This window comes from Daldinia decipiens (genome assembly GCF_022478715.1).
Source record: "Daldinia decipiens strain CBS 113046 unplaced genomic scaffold F4813scaffold_5, whole genome shotgun sequence".
Lineage (NCBI taxonomy): Eukaryota > Fungi > Ascomycota > Sordariomycetes > Xylariales > Hypoxylaceae > Daldinia > Daldinia decipiens.
This window is the reverse complement of record NW_026054548.1, coordinates 1,332,750-1,357,296: the sequence shown is the minus strand read 5'-3', so window position 1 is coordinate 1,357,296 and position 24,547 is coordinate 1,332,750. Positions and strand designations below refer to the sequence as shown.

At 45.8% G+C, this 24,547-nt stretch overlaps 10 protein-coding genes across 10 annotated transcripts; 7 read left to right on the top strand and 3 right to left on the bottom strand.

Annotated features, from left to right (window-relative positions):
• Nucleotides 1-144: 144 nt before the first annotated feature.
• Nucleotides 145-2,109, top strand: F4813DRAFT_274448 (Tim44-domain-containing protein). The gene is made up of 2 exons (XM_049240417.1): nucleotides 145-1,200; nucleotides 1,254-2,109. The coding sequence occupies exons 1-2, from the start codon at nucleotides 251-253 to the stop codon at nucleotides 1,927-1,929; spliced, it is 1,626 nt and encodes a 541-aa protein (XP_049103056.1). The 5' UTR covers nucleotides 145-250; the 3' UTR covers nucleotides 1,930-2,109.
• Nucleotides 2,110-2,338: 229 nt separating this feature from the next.
• Nucleotides 2,339-3,031, bottom strand: F4813DRAFT_386496 (DUF1768-domain-containing protein; the record flags this gene model as incomplete). Its single annotated transcript, XM_049246427.1, has 1 exon — nucleotides 2,339-3,031. One exon carries the CDS (start codon nucleotides 3,029-3,031, stop codon nucleotides 2,339-2,341), a length of 693 nt encoding a protein of 230 aa, XP_049103055.1.
• Nucleotides 3,032-4,011: 980 nt separating this feature from the next.
• Nucleotides 4,012-5,714, top strand: F4813DRAFT_274289 (uncharacterized protein). Its single transcript, XM_049240414.1, has one exon. It carries the CDS (start codon nucleotides 4,157-4,159, stop codon nucleotides 5,591-5,593), a length of 1,437 nt encoding a protein of 478 aa, XP_049103054.1. The 5' UTR covers nucleotides 4,012-4,156; the 3' UTR covers nucleotides 5,594-5,714.
• A 231-nt stretch (nucleotides 5,715-5,945) lies between these two features.
• Nucleotides 5,946-6,782, top strand: F4813DRAFT_386494 (uncharacterized protein; the record flags this gene model as incomplete). The annotated part of the gene is made up of 1 exon (XM_049246426.1): nucleotides 5,946-6,782. The coding sequence occupies one exon, from the start codon at nucleotides 5,946-5,948 to the stop codon at nucleotides 6,780-6,782; it is 837 nt and encodes a 278-aa protein (XP_049103053.1).
• Nucleotides 6,783-7,835: 1,053 nt separating this feature from the next.
• F4813DRAFT_274391 (uncharacterized protein) lies at nucleotides 7,836-10,151 on the top strand. The gene is made up of 6 exons (XM_049240416.1): nucleotides 7,836-7,924; nucleotides 8,122-8,292; nucleotides 8,346-8,604; nucleotides 8,657-8,698; nucleotides 8,753-9,658; nucleotides 9,722-10,151. Exons 2-6 carry the CDS (start codon nucleotides 8,245-8,247, stop codon nucleotides 9,823-9,825), a joined length of 1,359 nt encoding a protein of 452 aa, XP_049103052.1. The 5' UTR covers nucleotides 7,836-7,924; nucleotides 8,122-8,244; the 3' UTR covers nucleotides 9,826-10,151.
• F4813DRAFT_274311 (uncharacterized protein) lies at nucleotides 10,152-12,863 on the top strand. Its single transcript, XM_049240415.1, has one exon. It carries the CDS (start codon nucleotides 10,478-10,480, stop codon nucleotides 12,416-12,418), a length of 1,941 nt encoding a protein of 646 aa, XP_049103051.1. The 5' UTR covers nucleotides 10,152-10,477; the 3' UTR covers nucleotides 12,419-12,863.
• Nucleotides 12,864-13,012: 149 nt separating this feature from the next.
• Nucleotides 13,013-13,646, bottom strand: F4813DRAFT_386491 (uncharacterized protein; the record flags this gene model as incomplete). The annotated part of the gene is made up of 2 exons (XM_049246425.1): nucleotides 13,013-13,282; nucleotides 13,359-13,646. 2 exons carry the CDS (start codon nucleotides 13,644-13,646, stop codon nucleotides 13,013-13,015), a joined length of 558 nt encoding a protein of 185 aa, XP_049103050.1.
• A 3,533-nt stretch (nucleotides 13,647-17,179) lies between these two features.
• F4813DRAFT_379162 (transferase) lies at nucleotides 17,180-18,616 on the top strand (the record flags this gene model as incomplete). Its single annotated transcript, XM_049245417.1, has 1 exon — nucleotides 17,180-18,616. The coding sequence occupies one exon, from the start codon at nucleotides 17,180-17,182 to the stop codon at nucleotides 18,614-18,616; it is 1,437 nt and encodes a 478-aa protein (XP_049103049.1).
• Nucleotides 18,617-18,951: 335 nt separating this feature from the next.
• On the top strand, nucleotides 18,952-19,641 carry F4813DRAFT_386489 (S-adenosyl-L-methionine-dependent methyltransferase; the record flags this gene model as incomplete). The annotated part of the gene is made up of 1 exon (XM_049246424.1): nucleotides 18,952-19,641. The coding sequence occupies one exon, from the start codon at nucleotides 18,952-18,954 to the stop codon at nucleotides 19,639-19,641; it is 690 nt and encodes a 229-aa protein (XP_049103048.1).
• Nucleotides 19,642-20,574: 933 nt separating this feature from the next.
• Nucleotides 20,575-22,952, bottom strand: F4813DRAFT_379161 (P-loop containing nucleoside triphosphate hydrolase protein; the record flags this gene model as incomplete). The annotated part of the gene is made up of 3 exons (XM_049245416.1): nucleotides 20,575-20,675; nucleotides 20,705-20,945; nucleotides 20,997-22,952. The coding sequence occupies 3 exons, from the start codon at nucleotides 22,950-22,952 to the stop codon at nucleotides 20,575-20,577; spliced, it is 2,298 nt and encodes a 765-aa protein (XP_049103047.1).
• Between the last annotated feature and the right edge of the window lie 1,595 nt (nucleotides 22,953-24,547).

Below are 24,547 nucleotides of genomic sequence, written 5' to 3'. Positions count from 1 at the left end.
AAGTGCTACTTCTTCGGGTCAAGCTGTAGGTATCTTAGGTACAATACCTAGGTAATCTACATGTGCTCCAGGTACAATATGGAAGTACCTAAAAGTGCCTTAGTTTAGGTAATTTTTTTTTTTAATTTTCTATTTGCCGGCTTCGCCCGCCTTCATACATCAGTTGCGAAGAATTTCCTTGCCGGTTTTATATCATTCCATTCCTCCCCAGACCGGAGGTCTTTTTTGCGACGCTTTCTCACAGCGCGAAATGACTTCACTAAGACAAGTTACCAGGAGCGCACCCCCGCCGGCCTTCCTGAGGGCGCCTTCGTTCGCAACTCACTCTTATGGTAGAGCTCCAGCATATAGACGGTTACTGTCCAACACCGAGAGCTCTAAATTCGCAAGCAATAATGTAGCACCACTCACCTCTTCTCGACTACCTTTTTCGCCACTTTCTCAGCTACGGTCACCCTTCATTCCCGAAACTATAGCTGACTTACAGTCCCGTCCTTTCCACCAAACGTCGAGATGGTACCAGGAACAACCCCAGCAAGCCCCGCAATCCGCTAAACCAGACCCTAAGTCTGCGGAACCAAAAGAAAAAGCCGAGCAGAAAGCCTCAGATAGCGAATCCGAAGCGAAATCCAGCTCAGAGGAGAAGGCCGATCAACAAGAGGAGCAGGGCAAAAAGGAGGAGAAAAAGGAAGATCTGCCGCCGCCTCCTCCCCACGGTGACAAGACGCCATGGCAAGTCTTCATGGAAACAATGCAGACCGAGTTCAAGGCTTCGAAAGAATGGAACGAGTCGACCAAGCAACTAGCTGACTCGGCTCATTCCTTTACCGAGAGCGAATCTGTCCGCCGTGCGAGACAGGCTTACGAAAATACCACGGGCGCCGTTTCGTCAACAGCAGGAAAAGTACTGAAGACTTCGGCTACTGCGGTTGGAAAGGGTGCGGCATGGACATGGGAGACGCCGGTAATGAAAGGCGTCCGGAAAGGAGCCAATTTAACTGGAGATATATTGGATAAAGCGACGAAGCCGATAAGGGAGACCGAGGCGTTCAAAAATGTCAAGGACGTAATCGACGACGGAAGTAGTTCAAGATATGGTGGTTGGGTTGAAAAGGAAGAGCGGAGGAAAGCTAGGGAACTTCGGGAGAAGCAAGCTCGTTCTATCCACGGCAAGGCAGAAGATGCGGTCGAAGATCCAAAGTAAGTTCAACGAGGGCATTGGTTAATTGCAATTGATACTAACGATTCTTCAGCGCCGGTACGAATATCACATTGCATAAAGATGCAGCTTGGAAGGAGGCGTGGCGAGATTTCCGGGATCAAAACAAATTTGTCCAAGGGATATTCAATATGAAGAGTGTCTACAACGAATCTGAGAACCCCTTAATAACGACGGCACGGAGCATCACTGACCGCGTGGCTGGATTCTTCGCGGAGAACGAAACAGCTATGGTAATTCGAAAGTTTCGCTCTATGGACCCTAATTTTCAGATTGAACCGTTCCTCCAGGAGCTGAGAGAGTACATCTTACCCGAAGTACTCGACGCTTACGTCAAGGGCGATACTGAGACGCTGAAGCTTTGGCTTTCGGCTGCTCAGTATTCGGTGTACGAAGCTTTGACCAAGCAGTACCTTCAAGCTGGCTTGAAATCAGATGGTCGGATTCTTGATATAAGGCATGTAGACATCCTAAAAGCCCGCATGCTCGATCCTGGTGAAATCCCCGTCTTCATCATTACCTGCCGGACGCAGGAAGTTCACGTCTACCGAAACGCCAAGACGAATGAGCTTGCCGCGGGGATGGAAGACAGAGTTCAACTTGTCACGTATGCGATTGGCATTACACGGACACCTGAGGATGTCAACAACCCGGAAACGAGGGGATGGAGATTGATCGAAATGCAAAAGAGCGGAAGGGACTATATATAAACCAGATACTTTGTCCTATCTACACGCAGATACCCCCCAACTCTGATATAATACTGTACACTATCGACTAGAGACGACGGAATAAAGGCCGTGGAGGGCGGTCTTATCACACCACTCCAAGTTGGCGGCCTTGGACTAAGGCAGGCAAGGCGTTCGGGGTCAACATGGTCAAATGTATGATAGACAAAAAGGTGCATATATGGACACACATGGAACACTGCAATATACTAACTCTAAGCAGTAATCATGCCTCAATACATTGAACAACAAGTCAAGCTCGACCTAAGTGTTTCGGCTTTATTCCGTTCTGTTTGCCCGGAGACCCCTATAAAGTCATAATCTTGTAAACCTCGTTTTAGTCGGACTGTCGAAATCGAAGACAATATGTCAGCGAAGCCTCAGAGGACTCCTAGTCTTCGAAGCTCTTCATCATCATTTTTATTTCCTCCTCACGTCGAATACGGTCTCGCAGTTGCATAAGGATTATTCCTTGAAGATTGAGGCCCCACCTATGGCGTCGTTTCCATGATACTTTCCACCAATATCCGTTGCCCCAAACGTAGTCCAACGGTGATACCTGAACAATCTGCCGGTTACCTGTCTCTAGCAGAGCTTCCTTCAACCGTTTCGAATGCTTTAATGCCTCGGCGGAAATATCAAACCATAGCTCATAGGTATCGGGGAGGGTGTCACGGGGGATATATGGTGCCGTGAACTTATGCCAGTTTGCCTCGTAAAGGATGCGCTCACGATGGGTTTCCCAGATGGCCTGGTCATAGTTCTTAAGCTTCTTCGTTAATTCTTTAGCTCTGTGTGGAGAGGTACAATCAAGAACATCGGCGGCGATTTCAGGGTCGTCGAATAAGAGCGCTTTGTGGTGCAAGTAGTAGTGCTCAGCCGTTGGGTAAACTTTGGACGGGTCGTAACTGTCACGGAACGGCGATGGGTACCACATCGACATAAAACCGTACTTTTTCTCGAAGGGTTTCCAGTAGTAGATAATGTCTGGCTCTGGTTCTGGATTGGGTTCATATGAAGCCTCTCCTATTCGGCCGACTCGGCCAAATTTGGGCAATGCGATCTTCATCTTGAAGGGCGGCATTGCTAAGGTGTATCTTGGATACGATAGGATGATGATATGGCAGTATGGCAGTATGGCAGTATGCCGGTATGCTGGTATGCTATGTAGTATACTGGCTGACAAACTGTTAAAGGGGTAGATAGATGAGACTAGCAAGAGAGTTGAAATGTAATGTGATTTAGATACGATGTTTCAAAGACTTGGTTACCTGAGATATTTTCCCACGCGAATGTGATTGACGTATATATACACCCGATCCTTCCTGTTGAATTAGTTGGCTTTGATACCAGTAAAAACTATAAGCTCCGTGCCAACCACGACCAACTATCTTATAGTGTTAAGGTTTTTTCAAGATGCTCCTCGTGCGGCTTAGACTCCACGACTTGGGACGAGATGATGAATACGCCCATTCTACGACAGGAAATCTTTACGAAGACGGCAAGACCGCCTGTTCGCCACTTAAATCATACACCCATTACCTAGGATGATGAAAGACAAGGAATTTAGTCGAGCATAAATGGTAGATATCTCAGATGGTATCATAAGAGGAGGCCCCTTTATATTCGTCTTTCGGGATATACCTAGCTAGAACAGGTGAACTCTTAAACAATAAACCATATGTAATTACTGTCAAGTTCCGTGCACATGTAGCTTACATTTTGTAGTTCATCCATCTCTACCTCCTGGCGAAAAGCTGGCAAGGCCAATAGCGTATTATGGCATGATCAAAAAGTACATATGTATACCTAGGTAGATATACGAATTAAAACGGGCTGTTTGAGTTTATGAGAACTCGGATGGTTTATTTTTAGCCATTAGACATTTATACAGAGGTACATTAGGTATTGTACCTAAGTGTACGGATTAAGTCACCAGCATGTTAAGAACTAAAGAGCTAACCTAACCTACACTAAAAGAACCTTATATTTCATGGTCCGTGCACTATGCCTCTTCTAGGTCTAGCTGGTCTAGGTAGCATTTTAACATTTTAGCGTTCCTAGAATAGAACATAGCAGCAATCATATCGTATCGTCAACAATGCCTTTACAAACTCTAGCAACCATCATCATTAAGCCATTTGGCTCAATAATCAAATTGGTTTTTGGATGAGAGCATGACGATCAAAGCGGCAAGGTGTCTTGCTCAATGATCTGCCGACCTCGAATTACGAGAGATGCTCTCAGCCAGCCTGGCATTCGCGCCTTGCTTTTTCTCCTAACCTTCGTTTCGCTATACTCGATATACGGCTCCCTCTACTTTTACCGCGATCCTCTCTCCATCTTCTTCTCCGAGGAACATGGGTTCGATCGTTTCTACTCGGCCACGCGCCAGGCCGAATCTGATGAATTCCTCGACACCGTTATGGCGGACCCCGACTTGGCGCAATCCAAACTAGGCAATGCCGGTCCCACACCCCAGATTTGCGCCGTCTTTATAACGGTGGGAAGGAATGTAGATGGTCGGCAGTACATAGACAGCGCTGTAGGCTCATTCTTGGCTAACATGTCCCGCGCCGAGAGGCAGACCGTGCACTTGAAACTCTTCTTTGCCGATGTACCGAACCCTACTACCCAGCATAAGAGTTATGCCCACCTAACGGCTGCTGGCATCGCCGACGAAGTATTCACTTACAACTCCACCTTACCACCGAAGCAAAAGGACGACAAGATTCGCGAGTTTATAGAATATACCAAGGATCGTCAGGATAAACATGCACTAGAAAAGAAAACTGTATATGATTACGCATACGCTCTAGATCGTTGTGTTCTGACTACCGAGGCTCCTTACATTGCAATTTTTGAGGAAGATATCCTTCTTGCTGATGGATGGGCGGCGAAGACCCTGAGGAACCTGCGGATTGTCGAAGAAATGATGAAAGACCCCCGCCGGCGCGATCCTAAGAAGGGCAAAATTGATCCAGGCGTGCCAAATACATGGTTATATTTACGTCTCTTTAATCAAGAACGAAGCTTTGGATGGTCGGGCGGGCCCGGATTTAGAAGCAACAATCTTCACGTCATATCAGTTGCGGTGGCCATTCCGCTCCTCTTAGTTCTGCTCTTGGCACGGAGAAAGCTACCGCGTCACCTAGCTCGACATCTGGACGGGTGGACGTTACTAGTGGTTTGTGGCGTCGCAGTACCGCTCATATTATGGCTATTCTATGCCTCTGGTAAAGCTGCCCTCATTGGTTCACCACCAGGGGTTCGCGAGGAATTCTTCGGGTGTTGCAACCAGGCATTGATTTACAACCGTGAACACGCGGCAGAATTATCAGAATTCTTGATGACTGCTTCTAAGCGAGCCGTCCCTGGTAGGAGCGATATGCTTCCAAAGAAGTTCGCTTATGACCACGGTTTTGCGAGAATTAGTGCTTATCCGATGTTGGCGCAACATGCAGGTAGAGTGAGCGCGATCGATACGAGTAATGACGAGGCGAAGCGCGTATGGAGTATGGCTTTCGAGGACTTGAAGCCGTCTAAGTTGGCAAAGGAGCACGTTAAAGATGTACAGGCGCTGTTTGGAGATGAGGCAGCCGAGCAGATGAGAAGACAGTGGGCTCAAGCGCCAAATGTAGCGTGAACAGTCACCGGTATGATTCATGAAATGAAGTTACATCAACCATCGTCTTTATGAACGCCTCAGTCAATTATTCTACGCATATGATAGACACATGAAAAAATCCAAATCACTAAGTTAATCAGTCCGACATGGGAGGTGCCTTATTGGATTCTTATGGTCGAGACCAGGCGTTAATTTTCAAGGAGCTTAGCCAAGAGACTGTGCCGCTTTGAGAGATCCCAAGAAGTGAGTAAGAAATACGATGAAAGTAAGGCATATTTATCTACGAATCCTCATCAGAACCACCCCAAACCACGGAATTCACATTATAAAGTACATATTCAATATTGTTAACAAGACATCGCTCAACGCAATGACTGGAATAATATTCCAGGAGGGTCTACCACTTGAGCACGCTTCTGGGAGTAACAGCGGCTCCTTTAGACTCCTTGACCTCCCCCTAGAACTTCGAAATGAGATTTACGCGCACCTACTTGTCCAGGCGAAACCAGTCGACTGCTTACGAGTATGGTTCTCGACAGCAGCTCGACACCTACGTCGGCTTGCGAAGGAAAATGCGCCTGATTGCTGTAGCCAGAATTACGCATGTACGCACTACGATGCGCGGCTGCGCCCGCGAACAGGCCTTCTGCGGGCGTGCCGCCAGGTGAGCAACGAGGCGCTGGAGGTATTGTATACCCAAAGCGTGTTCCGTGTCAGCCTCGAGAGCCGCTCTACGATCCTACGATTCTTCACCATCGGCGAGGCGAATCTACGCCGCGTGCGCCATCTACGCCTCAGTGCCTTTACCGACTATTATCGGTACCACATAGCTGGGCCCGGCGAGAAGCAGTGGCAGTTCTTCCGTCCCGCAGCCCTCGACGCGGCGTTCTGGACGGCACTGCTCGATGGCTTACTTACTCTTGAGTTTGTTATGAAAGTACCTACCCGGGGCCAGCATAATGGATGGCCGGTGTGGATTGAGCAGCTTGAGACCGTACTAAGTTTCGTGGGCGAACGTATCGACGAGAGCACGGACGTTACTATTGACGATAATTACTCGATGTTCCTGTGCGAGGCTGTTGATCGGTGTTTCCGGAAGCCTTTCCGCAGGGTGAGGACTAAGGAGGGCGATCTATATTCTATTTATTATGAGGCCCGGTTTGATCCGGATAATATCGCCGGTCCTGTGGCTAGTTATGAGGGCTAGGCGGGTGGACTTTTCGCTTTGACTTTTATAATACCCTATTCTAGCGAAAATCGGTATGGGTGTGATCTTGAGTTCTTTCTATAATTTACATGCCTTGATTTCCTAAGTGTCTACCTACCTATACGTAGACCTCATCAAAAACTACAATACTATATTTGACACCTACGGTTATGGCACTATACCTTTGTCAAACTACCGGTCATACATGATAGTGGCTAAGAAGCTCCGGGCTAGCACGTCCAACCACGTTCTAAACTTCCGGGACACCAAGATATCAATCTGAGCACCTAGGAACACTGGAATAAGACAACTTTCGGTGTGTACGCTTTGATTCTGCCTACAACTAGTATTGGTATACTTCTTGAATGATCATATCATCTGATCATATATTGGTTGGGGCGCTGGCTTGGCTGGTTCTCCAATTGTCATCCGTGTCTCATCAGCGAAACAAACACTAACGAAAAGGGGTCTACGGATGTTCTCGTCTACGAGCACGTGCGGAACGCCGTCGTGGCGGATGTCACATCTTGTACTACAACTAGGTTCTTAGGAACTTGACGGGCACAGCATCGAGACTGTCTCTGGCTAACGTACCTATTAGGTATCTTAATAACTTTGTTACTTAGCTCTAATAGTCGCGGATGATTTGGTGTATTCCTGCTCTGCTGAATATTGCATTATAGGATTATTGATACTTAGGATGCCAACCGAAGATCGCCAAGACCAAGTGCCACCTACTGTAGCTCTTCAGTTTTAGCGCTTCGTGCAGCACAGCAGATCCGAATCGTGCTTTTCCAGACAGGAGTAGTAAATCTGAAATCCTTCGGCTTTTCCGTGTCATTAAGTATGTTGAGTCGGCGTACAGGACCGGGACATTCGAGTTATAAGGAGAGTTATAAGGAAGAATAATGGTTGAAGATGTCTTTCAGCTATGTGGTTTCTCACCGAGCTTCCTTCTTAAGATGTGTTAATTTGTGGCCCCTGAATACCTACCTATGTATTCACATGCTTAGACCTACCGTATTATGAATGAAAATCAATCGCGAATCGAACAAGTTTATCCTGATTCGACTTAAATATATTTTCACCGAATCCTGTCTACACGAGTCAGATTTACACGCAAGGATATAATTACATGCAAAGTCGGTATATCCGGCCAATTCACATGAGCCTATCCCGGGTCTCAGCTTTAGATGTGGGGGCCGACCGGGGAGAACACGCGGTAATCTCCTTTAAGAAGGTGTTATTTACCAAGGATCTCCGAACGGCACACGGGCTGGGAATCCGCCCCTTTATTGGTCCATACAGCGTAGAAAGCTAATTTGTTTACTGCCTCTAGTGTTTTCTATAGTTATAATAAAAGCTACATGTCGGACCCGTAGACTTTACGAAGATCGTTGCGGATCTGAGATTTTGCCTTTCAAGCATTCTTGGTCGCCTCGCTCTCGAAGCTCACTGCAACATGGAGCTCACCCTGCTCGCGGTCGCGGTCGCGGTCGCAGGACTATCCGTTAAGTTCCCGATGGCCCTATTCGCAATCATAGGTAGCTAACAAAGACTTAGTATATCCCACTCGTTCAGTGTGAGAAGCAGGTCATAGATGGAATATCCAGCTGTGGAAATGCATGGATGCCCAGAGATAACGTCACTATTGCGCAAGGAACAGACACGCGTAGGGGATACAGTACGGCGGTGCAAGCCTTTTGTAGCGCAGCGAATGGGCAAACAGTAAAGCCTAGCGGATATCTCTCCCTCGCAACGGAAGTCTTCCTTAACGACGGGAAGGATCCCGCTACTCACGGTGTTCTAGGATTTGTATACTGTAAGTTTGTTGTGTAGCAGTCTTCACCAGAGTCTAATATTCATTTGTGTAGTCGAGGTTCACAATAAACAAAGCTCGGATCATACTATTTCAGGTCAGTACTGCAGCCGGGATGTATGAGATGGGCTCGACTACTAACACTAGCTAGTCGAGGATTGTGAGAAATACCTCTTGGCACTTAGCGCCGACGGTGGCCAATGTTCTGGAGAGCAAAACCACGATACCAAAGGTGGCACTTGGCAAGTTGGGAATAATGGCGTCTCGTACCATGCTCTGGGAAACGAGATACCGCCCAAACAAGACGCCGTCAACAAATTGTTTTCCGGCTCGGCTTTGGGAGCGCAAAGTGTTAATAAAGGATCTGGCCCACCCCTGAACCCCTGGCCGCTAGATTCTGTGAATAGCGTCAAGCCTACAAACTGCCATAGCCATAACGACTATACGCGAAACATCCCCATATATTCGGCTTTGAGTGCGGGGTGTATTGGGATCGAAGCCGATGTCTGGTATTCTAACGGAGACGTTATTATCGGCCATATCCTTCCAACTCCTGGAAGGACTTTAACAGTGCAGTACACCCAGCCGCTGCGAGCAATACTAGACCACAACAATGGCGGCTCGCCTGGAGATGTTGGCCTGTATAAGGCCAGCCCTGAACAGAGCGTTACGCTGCTTGTAGATTTCAAGACCTCCGATACCCAGACTCTGGATGCTGTCGTCAAGGCACTCCAACCCCTCCGAGATGGCGGATACCTCAGTCACCTCGATGGGGGCAAGTTCGTTGAGAGACAGATCACAGTTGTCGCTAGCGGGAGTGCTCCGTTTGACCGCATCAACTCAGGCGACGGTATCCCCAACCGAGACGTATTTTTCGATGCTTACGTGGATCATTGGGACAGCAAATTCACCAACCAGAATTCCTACTACGCCTCGGCCGATTTCGAAGACGCCGTTGGAAGCCCAGGCAGCGTAAATGACTTCAGTCAGGACCAAAAGAGTACAGTCCAATCGCAGGCTGACAAAGCTCATTCGGCAGGTCTTAAAGTGCGATACTGTAAGTTGAACTCTGCTATACTTTCGGTTTAGACATAAACTAGTTAGCTAATATACCTTATAGACAATTTGCCGGGAGATTATCTTTGGGAGCCCCTCGCAGCTCTTGGTGTAGATCGGTTAAATGCCGATGATATGTATGACACGGCTAGGCTTCCACGGGCATAGCATGATTTAGGATTTATGAATCTCTGTAAATAGTTACCTATACGATATGATTTTGGATAAGAGAAATCTTCGGGGGTAGGGTATATAGGTTAATGGAGGGGAATCTCCAGATTGGTCCCGACGAAACGGAACCCGATTCGAATCCCAGCAACACTAGACTTTTTCCGGTTTATTCAATCCTATTTATAATCCTACCTATTTACCCCCTTTAGAGGATGGGATTCTGATATGTGACTGACGATAAATTGCTCATCCGGAGATTTGTAAATATTTTGACCTGATGCTACCATACGAGTGGCCTCGATAAAGGGCCATCAGTTGGTTCAACGAGAAAGGCTATAGGTCGAGATGCACGCGCCTTATAACAAACACCATGAGCCAACCGGATTCGGGGTTCCATCCAAGCACCCCACGACACAAAGACGCCTGCAGCTAGCCTATCAAGAAGCGCTTCTCTAGGCCGAACGAATAGATAGCTCCAGAATCCCTGAACGATGGGTTATATCGCCGAACACTACTTCTATGAGGAGATGGACTGTCCGTAATTCTAGGCTTGTGACCATATCGGGCTCTTGTGATAGGCAACTCAAAGCCTTTAGCTTGTCTGACTCCAACGCGAAAGCTCAAAAAGTCACTATCGTGAGCGTACTCAATGTCTTCTCATCGGCTCATATCGGTGCCTTCACGGCGTCGCGTACGGCCCGAAACCCCACCACCGGCATATTCAGAATACGACATGCACGAAATGTCCCAGCTAGCTCCCTACGAACAAGATATCCGGAGCACACTAGAGTTAGAGTACCACACCCCGGGTATATCACCACAACCTGCCGCAACCGGTCCCCGTTGCCAATCCACTTTCTGCTATAGAGCCGTGGCGGGGATAGGCCACTACTGCCGAAAGCACAAATGTAATGTAGCCGGCTGTGTTGGCCGTAGAGAAAAGGGGCATGGCAAGCGCTATTGCACAGTACACGAGTGTTTCTGGAGAGGATGCCACAGCTCTAAAGCCGGGCGTTCGAATTATTGCGACCAACATACTTGTCAACTAGAAGGCTGTCACGAACCAAGTCCGGAGGAATACTATCGTTACTGCAATGTCCACACTTGTCGCGTCCAGCGCTGTGCTAGTCGGCGCGAATCTCCCTCGAGGTACTGTTCCAAGCACAGATGCCGCGCCAACCACTGTTCCCGCGCATTTTCAAAATCAAGCGAATTTTGTACGGATCATAGATGCGAAGTAGACCGATGCGGAGCAGCGCGGCGCGACGGTAGCAATCTCTGCAGCCGTCACGAGTGTTCAGTCGAAGACTGCAACGGGAGGAGGGTTGAGAAGAGTCAATTCTGCGGCGCGCATAAGTGCGTTACTAAGGGATGCGCAGATGTTCAAATCGAAGGATTCCGCCATTGCGCCCAGCACAAGTGCCTTTCGTGCGAGAGGCCTTGCATACCCGAGAGTAGCTTTTGTCGTCGACACAAGTGTCGGGAGCCGAGATGTCCGCAAGCACGGGCGAGTGGCACCACCCGGTGTCTAAGGCACGTCTGTCAATGGGTAGGGTGTGCCGAGCCTGCGCTCCAACGTGACGGGTATTGTGGTGACCATACATGCTCTGCCGGAGATTGCACCGAGGGCGTAGTCCAGGGAGAGGACGCCATTGGCTTCTGCTGTCGTCATCATACTTGCGCCGAGCAGGACTGCCTCCAGGAGATATCGAGAATCGCGTACTGTGCCGAACACGAATGCCCACGACGCACATGCCTCAACTCTCGATTCTGGGGTGATAATAAGCAGGACGAGAAAGAGCACCAGTGCTGCAGGAATCATACTTGCGCCCAAGAAACCTGCTACGCTCCCACGGTGCGCAACAGGGCGTTTTGCGACCAACATGTATGTTCTTATGCCGGGGGTTGCATGTCGTCTAAAGTCCCGAACCTCGAATGCTGTGAGGCACATAGATGCAACCAGGGTTCGTGTCAAAACCCCTGTATCCCAAGTAGTTTATTCTGCAGCGATCACGTCTGTGCTTGGGAGACGGGGTGCTTACGCGGTCGTGGTGGTCCAAACCAGATCTACTGCGACTCTCACACATGTACCGAACCGAGTTGCCGACAGAGATGTAAAGGATCGCACGGTCTTTGCTCCGTGCATGCCTGTCGATGGAGTCCGTCGTGCTTGAACGCGCCCTCGAATTCTGGAGAATATTGCCAGCGTCATTCGTGTATTAAAAACGAATGTACCAGGGCAAGTTTAGTCGAAGAGAGTCTGTGCCGCCATCACGCCTGTTCGTGGAGTTCGTCCGTCTGTCTCAAGCCTCGCTGGAAAAGAAGTAGCTACTGCGGAGACCATACCTGCGGAGAGATGGGCTGCGGCTTTTCTCGAGTTGCGGGCGGGTCATATTGCTCTGATCATTCCTGTCAGGCATCTAAGTCTTGCGCCGGGCAGGCGGAAGTAGGAAGCGACTATTGCATCGAGCACAAGTGCGGTAGACCGAACTGTAGATTGAAGAGCACACGGGGTACACGGTTTTGCAAGAACCATAAATCCTTATATCGTCCAATCGGGGCTCATGAACTGACAAGCCTACAGAGGTAAGGAGCAACATCCATCGTCCCTAAAGCGTCATGTTTAACTTACTTGTGTAGTTTCCGGTCGCGTGCGGGATACGGTGTAATTGACCCCTTACTTACGGCATCGCTTACACATGTGGACTCGCCACGGAAGTTTCCGAAAAGGCTTCCTAGGCAACGCCAATGGGCCTGAGGGAATAAACGATGTTCGTAGTGACTACCTAGGTAACCTTGTTGAGCTTTGACGTGACTAGATTGTACTTATATGAATCTATCGTCAGATTGGATTGATGTTAGTACATACCTGCTACGAGATATTGATTGTATGATTCTTCTTATGATGTATATGGCAAGCCTATAGAATTGATACCGGGAGAATGTATATCCTCAGGTTAGATTATTATGAACTATTTATAGCTGACAGCTCTTATTCAAAACGAGTTATAAGGCTTTTACACATTGCAAGGTTGCTTGTACATAGGGAATTTGTATGTGGGTCGAGTATACTAGAATTCCTACAATTGATATGAGAACATGCCCTATGCCTCTTGAAAATATACGCCGGACCTTTCAAGAATGAACCACAACCAAAGTCACCTTTGTCCATGGCCTATCTACGTCATAGGCTGAATACACTGTCAGCGTGAATAACCCTGGTAAGGACGCAATGACCGGTATTTCCTGCTGGCGTCCATCGAAAGTCATACATGCCATTAAACGGGCGAACGCCGATATTTCCTCCCATTTCTATATCTCCACGAGACTTGAAGGACAGTTCGGTTTGCAAAGCATCTGTATCAGGATTGCACCCGTACACGACATCATAAATAGCACGCGGATCTCCACGTTCTGTCATGAACATCTTGGTCGTGTTATCTTTCACCTCATACTACGTATTTATGATTTGTCAGCGGCTAGTTATCTAAATATGTAACTAGGAAACATTGAATATCTGGCAGATTTACCTCCCCGTTGATAACCGCGCGGCGTGGCGGATCCCACGGCAGAGTGATCACACCGTCGACAAGTGTGAGCTGGTTTGTGGAATTCCCGGCGGGACTAACGAAAAGATGTTGGTCACCGCCACCCCAGTCCCAGATATTCATGAAATGGTTATGGATGTCTGGAAACGACGCATTCTGTATCTGAATTGAGAACCCCGCGGTAATATTGTTCGAGAGTGGGCTTGTAGGAACATCACATGCCAGGATAGGGGCAGCTAAGATGAGGACAAGAGAGGTTGGCAGCATCATCTTAGGGATTTGCTTTAAAGCAGACGTTAAAGCTACTATGTCTTAATATCTCTCTTACCCGTCCTGGTTGTGCTATAATATATAAGCGAGTTCCAAGAGTCTCAAGAAGCCAGCTGAAGATGAGCAAAATGTTATTCGTCTTTGCCAAGACTTTATACGAGGTTATGCATCAAGTTGTACAGAGAGGTTGTATTATTGCTATGCCATTATTCTGCAGCATCGGATCTAGACGCTCGGTAAATCTTACATGCAGAAAGCAAGGAGGTTAATATGTACATGTTGTTATTTTTAACCGCTTACCTCATGTACTTAATTGCCGTCAACCTGTCACCTGAGTATAAACTTCCGGTAAATGGTTGCTTCATCGATCCCGGCCATCCGCCACAGGGGTCAAATTTGTACCGTATTACGTTTCATGTGATATTGGATCAATAATGGTACGTCTTTAATGGGAAAATGCTTTTCGCTGTATAATGTAGAAGCATGTACATACGGATTGAGTAGCCTAAAGTAACCTTTTAAGTATTCTCTTCGCCGCCCAGATATTAATAAAAGCGGCCTACTAATGAATTATTACATAGGTAGTAATAAGTGGTTAGCTTTCTAGGAGTCAATTCTTTTATACCTGTACATAATTGCTTTCATATTCTCTTAATATCATTTGCAATTAATATCTTAGCGCTGTCTATCGAGTCTCGCTCGCTTCGAGCACTGCGCATTAATTTAGGAAACGTGCAAGAACAAGGAATATCTCCGAGCTAATAAAAAAGATGATACGAGGCGCAAAAACTACCAGAAAAAGCAAAAGACTTGTGATTCTTTATAAAAGGTTGAAGATACATAAAAACAGGTGGAAAACGCGTTAGTGCGGAAGTATTCGGATCAATCTTTAATTATTGGCTGATTCCTTAATCACCTAGGTTAGGTAAGTAATGCGTAGCGCTTAACAGGCGTGGGATTCGATAGACAGCGCTAATAGTAGCAATAAGATCTAATTGCTGCTTGCTTGCTCTTTTATAATACGGCAACTTAAACATAGACAGGTAAGCACCTACCTAGGCAGGTAATGTTACAGATGTAGTTATATTAAAGTAAGATCTTGGTATTACCTAATATGCCGTTTGTTTATGCATATAGTTACCTACCTAAGGTTAAGGAGTTATCTTTACGGAAGTCCCCATCAAAAGTTTTGTCCCAAAAAGCCGGCCCTTGTCAACTTTAACTGGGCTTGGCACTACATAGCTGTAAGCTATGGTACATGTACTATCCAAGTTACTCAATCTTTAATTTTTTAAGATATAATAAGTTAAATCATTACTTTGAAATAATAAAAGTTAACTATATAAAAATATAAGAATATTTTCAAGTTTATATCAAGTTTATTTTTATTTTCATTTTTGTATATCAAAGGTGTAACTTAGGTACTCAGTTCTATTAATCAAGGTTATACTTGTATGTACACTTTAAATCTGCATTGCTAGATAGCGGTGTATGGACAAAACTTTTGATGGGGACTTCTGTACTATATCCTATTAAAACTTTAATCAGTACAATGCCATTCATACTTGGTATCTACGGCACCGGTACGTGACGGTATCAATTGGCTTTAGCTTCATGATGGCTTCTGCAATAAAGCTCCGCATTCTTAGAATGATTGCTCTCAAACTCCTACTCCAGGACATATTTAAACCAATAAGCGCAATGTCAGATCTTTTATCTATTGCAATTTTGCCACTTACTTTTAGAATTGCATTCAAGTGTCACTTACAGTAGCCCACATAGTTAGCAGGTTCCTCTTTAGCTATTACCATGCTCGGTATTTTACCCAATATAGCCATATACCCAAGTAGGTACCTAAATGCATAGATGCCTTATGGTTGTTAAAGAACCTAGTCTGGACCTTGGTGTCGGTATATAATAGGGCTACCCCGCAGGATAGTCGCTAGATACTAGGTCTATAAAGAGACTACGCATTCCCCCTGTTCTTCTCGGAAGGGTATCGGTCAAGACAGTTACTAATAGTATACCACTATACTAGTGGCTACATAGTAGATCCTCACTTCTTCCTCCGCGCCACACGACCCGTGACACTTTATAAGTAAATGCATCATCTTTTAGTTTCCTACAGATGCAGACAGCTAATCAAACGCCTGTAATAGGCGCTTCGGCCCCATGACAAACGCTACCGCACTAGGGATACCGTACTTACATACTAGTATAGTTATGTAGCTTGTGAATCTCAAAGCCATTGGTGTAAACTAACAAAGTCCCGAATTACTTGGTTTAGTAATCAAAACCGGATTTTTTCATGGCCAATGCCTCGTTTAAGAAATACCCAAGTTCGGTTAGGGAGCCCCAGCTTCTGAAACGGGCTTGAAAGGGCAAACGGGACTCCGAGGCAATCTTGGCAGAGGTTGCCCCACGGTGGGCGGTCGGAAGCTAGAATGGAGGTATCATGTCTTGGTAAAGAATGTCGCTTAAATGAAAGGAGACGGCTAAATTCTTTAAAGAACTATATTAGGAACATCCCGTCTCTTTACATACAACTTAAGAAAAGGTTCTGTTTTAATAGTGGGGCATTTATACTCACCTGGATTACATTATATAACTATAGTTTATATCTTGAAGCTATCGAGTTGATTTGGAACTTGTATAATACTGGGTAAATGATGCTAGCGGGATACCCGGAAACCCGGGATACCAGGATAGTCTAACCTAGCTAATTTACCAAGCCTGATGCGAAGGCGGCCATCTTCCCCTTGATCGGGTAAAATGTGATCTTGGAAGTCCACTTCGTATTACGTAGTCTACGATATCTAGCTCAGCTTAGTTGACTAGCCCCTAGCATTCGCTACGTTACGTAGAAGATACAGAACATAAGCTCGACAGTGCATATGATAATGTGATCATACGACGAGTGAACGAGTTTATTGCTACGCAAAGAACCACAACTTTATCTTATACCTACCTAGGTACTCTGTCGCTGATATAATAAACAACTCTTCGTTTTGAACTTCTGCCTACCTAGGTACCTAACCTAGGTGTCTTGATATTTTGAGGACGAGCCTTTCGTCAGGGAACACACTCCTATATCATATTATCAAGCACTGCAGAAGTATATACCCCATCTTGCGCCAAGTACGCCCAAAGGTTCCGGGACTGTTTTAAAGTTCGATCAGACCACTTAAAGGTTAAACTTTCCACATGAACTTGTAGTTTCCACTATAACTATGTCCTATGAGAGAGTTAACTAGATACGTGATAGTTCGGAGGCCTAGTTTCTTTTAGGGGACAAGGATGGGGACTGCCTGGATGTCTCACTCACTATGACTGTTTCTCTTTCCCCATACTGACGTATGTATGCCTATATATAAGACCGTTGGAGGTATCGGCTTTCTCTAGTCAATGACATCCTATCTACTCCTGTTAGCTTCTATATATCTTTACATCTTCATCTAAAATAGAGGATACCCTATACCATTCCTATACTATCCAACGAGTTCTCCTTTACTAAATACCTACAATACGCTGCCATGGTTCAGCAACAAGTGTTCCACCTTCATCCACATGGCTGGGAGGATGACCCAGAGGAAGAGAGATATAAGGTTTCGACACTTGATTACCTATCCGGTCTCCGTTATAACAATTATGCCCTATTCTTCAGACTAGACGACGATGCCAAAAGGCGAGTGGCTAGTATTCTAAAAGAAGGCCTCGAACGTACTATTAGTCAAGCCCGACATGTGTGTGGAACGATCGAAAAGGACTCGGAAGGGGGTCATTCGTTTGTGAAGAAGAGAGACAGTACAGTACAGTTTGTTGTCCAATGGCTCGACTCGTCTGCGGACAACTATCCATCGTTCGATGATCTCTATGATTCACATTTTAGCACAACCACACTAGGGCCACTAGAGACCTGGAGTGTCTATCCGATGACGGCTGGAGATAAGCCTGAAGCGCATCCAGATAACAGTCCCGCCATCTCGGCTTTCAAAGCAAACTTCATCCGAGGTGGGCTTGTTTTCAACATGCATCACCACCATTACGCCAATGATGTTCTTGGCTGGACTGCCTTCACCCATCAACTAGCCGAGAACTGCTACGCTCTTGTTAATGGGACTCCATTTCCTGCATGGGATCCTATATATCTGGACCGCTCGCGAGTAACCAAGAAGGAATTCCCTGAATCAGCTAAGGTCGACGGGCCTGTCCAGCAAGAACGTCACCCTGCCCATACTATGGGCATAGTGCTCCTCTTCCATTTGCCCAAGAGCAAAGCTGCTGAACTGAAGAAATTGGCAATGCCAGCCAACGGCTCTCAGATATCAACCTATGACGCTTTTTCTGCCTTTATATGGCGCACATTTTCTCGACTTCGGGCCCCCGTGTTCAATCCTGATCCCTCATCCAACTTGTTCTGGGCCGAAGCTGTTGATATGCGCCGACGCTTCCACAGCCCCGAATGCCCAGAGCGTACGCAGGGCAATATTATGTTTGCAGTCCGGTCCACAGCAGCCCCGGTTCAGCAACCCACAATAGCTGAAATTATTTCAGAGTGGCCACTACCCAAATTGGCATCGTATATTCGCAAACTCACAAACTGCGTTACGCAAGATAATCTTGACAAGACACTGGATATAGTGGCGCTTATTCGGGACAAGACAGCGCTGAATGCTCGTGTTGACTCCCATCCGCCCATGTCAATCCTGCAAACTGATCATCGTCGTGCAAATGTTGCTGCAGCCGACTTTGGTTTTGGGAAGCCAATCACATATCGACACCTATGGGATGATATATCCGTAGGAGTGATCCTTATTTACCCACCACGTTCAACAGACCCTGACTCAGATGAGGGCTGTGAGTTTGCTGTTATGTATGAGAAGAACCTGGCTCAAACATTGATTGAAGACCCCGAGTGGAATAGATATTTCGAGTATAGGGGGGTCACTGCCGAGCACCGCTGTGGCTAACCTGTTTTATGTTATGTAACCATTAAGAGATAATCGAAAACATCGCATTCCAGTGCTAAATGTATTGGGTATTGAAAAGCTTAGAAGGTATCAGCTCTCCAATATAGCAATCCGATGTGCTACCCCCGCTGTGTTGCCCAGATATTTTGTTATTAGCCATGTAATGGATTCTCGCATTGGAGAAAGGCCCTCCAACTATGAGACCCATTTTATTGTGACTCACCGGGGAGCCTTTGATGTAGGACAGAAAGTGTTTCAATAAAATTTGGAGGTTGGAGGTTGGAATTTCAAATTTGAAATGTTGCATTCCAAGTGCTTCAAAGTTAGGAATGAAAATGAGCCAAGCCAACGTACCTAAAGACGTCAAAGAGCGCATCAAAGCGTCCTACGACGTTATAGCATCAAAATATAACGAATGGACGGTGAAACACAGTCCTCTACGGCAGGAGTATACCGCAAAGGTCTTTGAGTTTCTGTCTGCTTCAGGTTCTTCGCAACAACCCCGCTTCCTTGAGCTCGGCTGCGGGGCTGGACTGCCCATTACACAAAAGCTTTTATCATGCCCAGAAGCTCATGTTATTGCCAATGACATATCGACCACCCAGATCGGACTTGCAAGAAATACTCTGCTCGGGGCTGCAGAAGAAAATGCTGGAAACTCGGGACGCTTGACTCTCATCGAGGGGGATATGACAAAGCTCTCCTTTACCGACCAATCCTTCGACGCTGTATTCGCCTTCTACAGCTTGATACACCTCCCTCGCACAGAGCAGACCGAGATGGTTGGAAAGATTGCGCGGTGGTTGAAGCCCGGCGGCTACCTCGTTGCCAACTTTGCTGATAGTGACACGGAGGCAGTTGTAATGGATAAATGGCTTGATAAGAACGACTGGATGTTTTGGAGTAGTTGGGGTAGAGACGAGACGTTGAAGATAATAGAGGAGGCCGGAATTAAAGTCGTAGTCGGCGACGTAAGGAAGGATGAGGTTAATTCTTCGTTTCTTTGGGTCGTCGGGAAGCGATGATGTGATTGAATGATGATATTGCTCTTATATATTGGCGGCTTCTCGGTCTGTAACTTGGTGGGAAGTTTCGCGCTGCACTTAATCATCCGATGTACCCAACGAAAGAACATGGTTAGTGATGATTATAATATTGACCAATCTCCTATGAATCAGTTGTGAAACTTTGAAATTCAAACTTTGAAATTCAGACCGTGTCCAGTCGCCCATATTCCTGTATTTTTTTTTCTTCACGGCATGGAAGCTCATGGAGGATAACTTTGTTTGAGGAGAAGAAAAGGGGCGTTGTTAGTTATCGTATATCTCACGTCGTAGAGATAGTACCGGAATCGTAATCATATGTTGGCGGGAAAGGAACCCACGTCTTTACTGACCCCATGGTTTTGATACCGAACCTAATGAGAAGTATCTCAGCTCCTCGGGTGAGAATTTATCGTATGGCTTTTGAGAGCATATGTGTTCCATGGAGCTGAAGCCGGTGCTCTCAGAAAAAGGCCAAAATTCTATCATAGGAGAAATGGTATTAGGAAGAGGACTCCAGTCTACTCCTATACATAATCAGTAATAATCAACCGCTTTTTGGAGAACATACATTTATTTGTTTGTGAGTTGAGCCCGCTTAATACGCCGAGCCCACCAGAATTCTGCTTGTAATTGCTTGGACTATCGAAACCAAACATCTTAGGCCCTTTAGATGGTAGCTCGGTGGGGGTTTTAAATAGCGAGCTTTGGGTAGTAGGTAGCGGTCCTAGATGATCAAAGGGGTTGGTAAATGGGTTTCTAAGTGAAGCAGTAGAAGAATTTAGTGAGGAGCTTGAAATCCCAGTATTGTTTGGCCCAGCCGAGAATAGTGAAGAGGAATTTGCAGGCTTATTATCACTAGAACTGGTGCTACTAAATAGCACACTCTGCTTTTGGGTGATAATTGGAATTCCTTTAGGCGCGGGTGTATCTTTTGAAGTATTTGCGGCTCTTAGAGCCCTCGGCTTGGCTGAGACCGAAGGCATAGCTGACGTTCCAAATATTAGTATTCAAAGCTAATATTTGTAAAGGTTCGAATACTTACTAGTTGGTTTGCGCTCCTTAAACTTGTTACATATCTGCAATCCCTTCTTAAGAGCGTCATATTCCGCCTGCAACTCCTTGCGCTCCGTTTGAACTTCTGGCGACTCTGATGCAAGTCGCTCAAGTTCATTATCCTCCATCCCATTGACTCTAGTTGTGGTGAATATTGAAGGGAGATCTCTCATGAGACAGTTCTCGACAGCTAAAACAACTACGTTATCGGTGAAGGTCCGAAGCGACATCTATAGGTATCTAATGTTAGCACTAGTATTAAATTGAAAACATAGCTTTACCTCGTAATAAGTTTCAGACTTGTCAATCAAATTGTCCACCCCAAACTCGCTCACAGGGTTTAAAAATTTTGCTCTCTCAAGTTCCTTACGCGCCTCTTCTGTGAAGAACTCGGGTCGACTTGCCATCAAGTCTTGGAGGACATTAACTCCGACGTTTTTCTGGCGTCTCTGCGCAAGAAGAACCCTAAACTCGGCATCAAGAGGTTGCGGGTGGCCGCTTTTGTAGTGACGGAGAAGTTCCTGGAGTTTAGATTCAAGTACATCAGACTTTTCTTCAAAGAATGGATCTACTATTTCGGTGAGAATTGCTGAGCAAGTCCTTTTGTCTGGATTTATAATATGTCCCACGAGTTTCTCAACGAATTCTTTGGCCATGTCTAGCACGAGCCGTAGGTGACAACGTGCGATTTCCTCCCAAGGTTGAGACTGGTCCTGGAAAAGCTTTACGGCTAAGCGGTCGTTTGAGGTACCAGGGAACTCATTGCCCTGGTTGGCTGACGAAAGTGACTCTAGATCAAATGAAATCAAATTGAACGTGATCTTTTCTGGATCTTTGAATGTGTATTGATCGGCTAATGGCTGAAGGAACGTCGGTAAGGTTAATTTCTTCGCCAATTCCTCGGATTGCCCAGAAGCGTATGTAGTATTACTAGTGTCATGGTGTTGAGCGAATGGTTTCGTACCATTCAAGCTCCTAGGGAGAATGATTCGTCTTGAACCTTTGGTTTCTAACATGTAAGCGAATGTCCGATTTAAATCGCGTACAAGTGCTCGGAATTTTCTGACCCTGCTGTCATCAATTGTAGATGAGTCGAATGTGGGATAGAGACCCCCGAAAAACTCATCAGTGTAGTTCCCTTCCACGGCATGTAGACACAGGATCTGGAACTTGGAGGCGATTTTATCTAGGTGCTTCCGTAGTTCTTTTGGAGTTGACCTCGACTCTCCTAAACGTTCGAGTTGAACTTTGCGATCATTGATATTTTTCTCAATACTCTCAATGAGACCTTGAAGATTGTTCTTGATATGCTGCAGGAGAATACCGCTCAGCTTTTTGCGAAGAGCTGCCACGCCTCGATTCTTTGAGGGCACACTAGACCATAGACCCGATCCAAAGAAATTCTTTTCTTTCTCGTCTCTCTGCTCATCAGTGTCCAAAGTTTCCATTTCACCTCTATTACGGAGAACGTGCCACCCCAAATATAGCTCATGCGACTTATCAAGATTTTTGGCCAATCGAATAAAATTATTCTCATCCTGAGTGTCAGGAGTAAGAACATCTGGCTTTGTAATAATTCCGATAGTCCGTTTCTTGAACTTGTCGTGCTGCTTGACTTTAGATAGTACCTTCTGCAATATGATCTGATTGCGCGCCGAGATTACAGCTAGTATAATGCTGTTCTTGCGAGCCATGTAACTCTCCACCAGACGGTCCACAATCTTCCGGCCAGCAGCCGACTGATTCTCATCCTCTGAGTGGTAGAAGCCGGGAAGATCAACCAGTGTCAAGTGTGGGACATCGGGACTCCTTATCTCGATTCTAAGAACGTCCTCGGAGAAGCCAGAATCATCCTCGAGAAGTTTCTTCTTGGCTTCTTCAACAATACGAGGTAGGTCATCTTTATTAAAAGATTTCTCATCAAATGGAAGCGTATATTTACCGAAAACCGAATATGGTAGAACGCGTACATCGACCTTAGTTTGACTGTCTGTACGAAGAACTAGTTCCGTTGCGAATCTTGTACACAGCCCATCTTTGACAGGAAAGCGTACTCTAGAGATGGCTTCAAGAACGGAGCTCTTTCCTGACGATTGATCTCCAACGACGATTATCTGGGGAAGATTAACAAAACGATCGATGCCATGTTTGCGAAGGTCATCGATGGCATCGAGGAGAGCCTTTTGCTCCCCGTGGAGCTGTTCGAGGGCCACCGAGTCTAAAGAGATAACATCCATTGTAAAATCTGGGGTATTTCGTAATTGGTGGATGCGAATGCGAATGAATAAGTGAGCGGTTAACTCAGCTTTCCTATAGATGGGGACAAAGGCCTAGCTTTATATTCATTGACAAGATTGCGTCTCATGCGTGTGATATGTATCTGCAAGGTTCTTCTCCGGACAAACAGCCCCTTCGTTTTAGATAACGTTGCAATGCATTTTATGGGTTTAACTTAGGTACATTACAGTTTCATCAAGCAAACCAACGTCGTTCGAGGTAGGTCCGGATCAATTCCTGGTTGGACCCTTGTGGGGGTACCCGAATCCTCTCTTCGGGCCGCATCTTGGCTTCGGGAAACTCCTCTCGGCTCATAATTGTCGGGCACTTCAGGGGCTCTTATTATTGGTCTTCTGGTTCCTATTACGCGAATGGAACCTATATCACAGCGCCAATTCAATCGGATTGCATATCTACAGAAATGAAGCAAGTTAATACCAATGATCACATCTCTGTCAACATAATGTAGCAGTGGGGAAAGATGGATGGATATCAGCCTTGCCTTTGCACAAAAAAAAATCATAAACTCATTTGTGACGAAACTATCGAGATACCTATAAGTTATTCATTTTTAGAACTATATTAATAATCCCGACGCAAACTGCTTAATACGTAAAACTACCACCTAACCTATAAGTACCTGTCATATATAGGTACGTAAAATCTATCAAAAGCTCAACTATGCTAAATATAAAATATATTTACTTTACTTAACACGAAGAATATCCTTGATTAGGTAGGTTAGGTACTTATGACGTTAACAAAATGTCTCACATAACTCAATATACTTCAATGGTTCAAACTATGCTGTGTTGACCCGATTAAGAGAGGAGCTTGATGAGTAAGAGGGCACCACGAGAGAGAATTATCATAACTAGGTAGTTTAGAACACATTTAGTTATATTCAGTTGTACTAACTTAACCTCAACTTCCTACCGATAGAACAACGGTGATGGTATTTCAGGTGAGACAACCGAGGAACAACGATGCACTCAGTGTGCATCGTAAGTTAGCCGGCCTCCACAGTCTACTTAGGGTTAAAGTTCCTTGCGGAACAGCCAACTAGGTTAAGTTGTCTCCATAACTTCTAGGTCCGCTTTTTGGAAGACGGAGCTTACTGATTTATCTCGGCATTAGCTTGGTTCGCCTTTCTTCCGGGATCCCTCGGGCCAGGTGCACTTTCCTTGGAGCACTTCACATAATTAATATCGGAGGAAGGATTTTTACTATGATGAAAGCACGATATATAAGGAGCCACTGAAAAAAAAAACAATTTATTGGGGAGGAGAAATTGCCTAGGGTTAGATTCTTAATTACCTACTTCCGGTCAGTCTAGTAAAGATTTAAATATCAATGCTGTCAACTGAGTACAGCGACTATATCTAAAAACTACTTAGAGTATGCTCATAAGATCTAACATCAGTACTATCATCGCTGTTAGATAGTCTAAGTACCTACGTACGTAACTACCACATATATCATTTCTCTACCTATAATGTCTGGGGATAGCCTCAGTATAGGCTTTTAGCCTCCACTATATTTTCCAACATTCCGT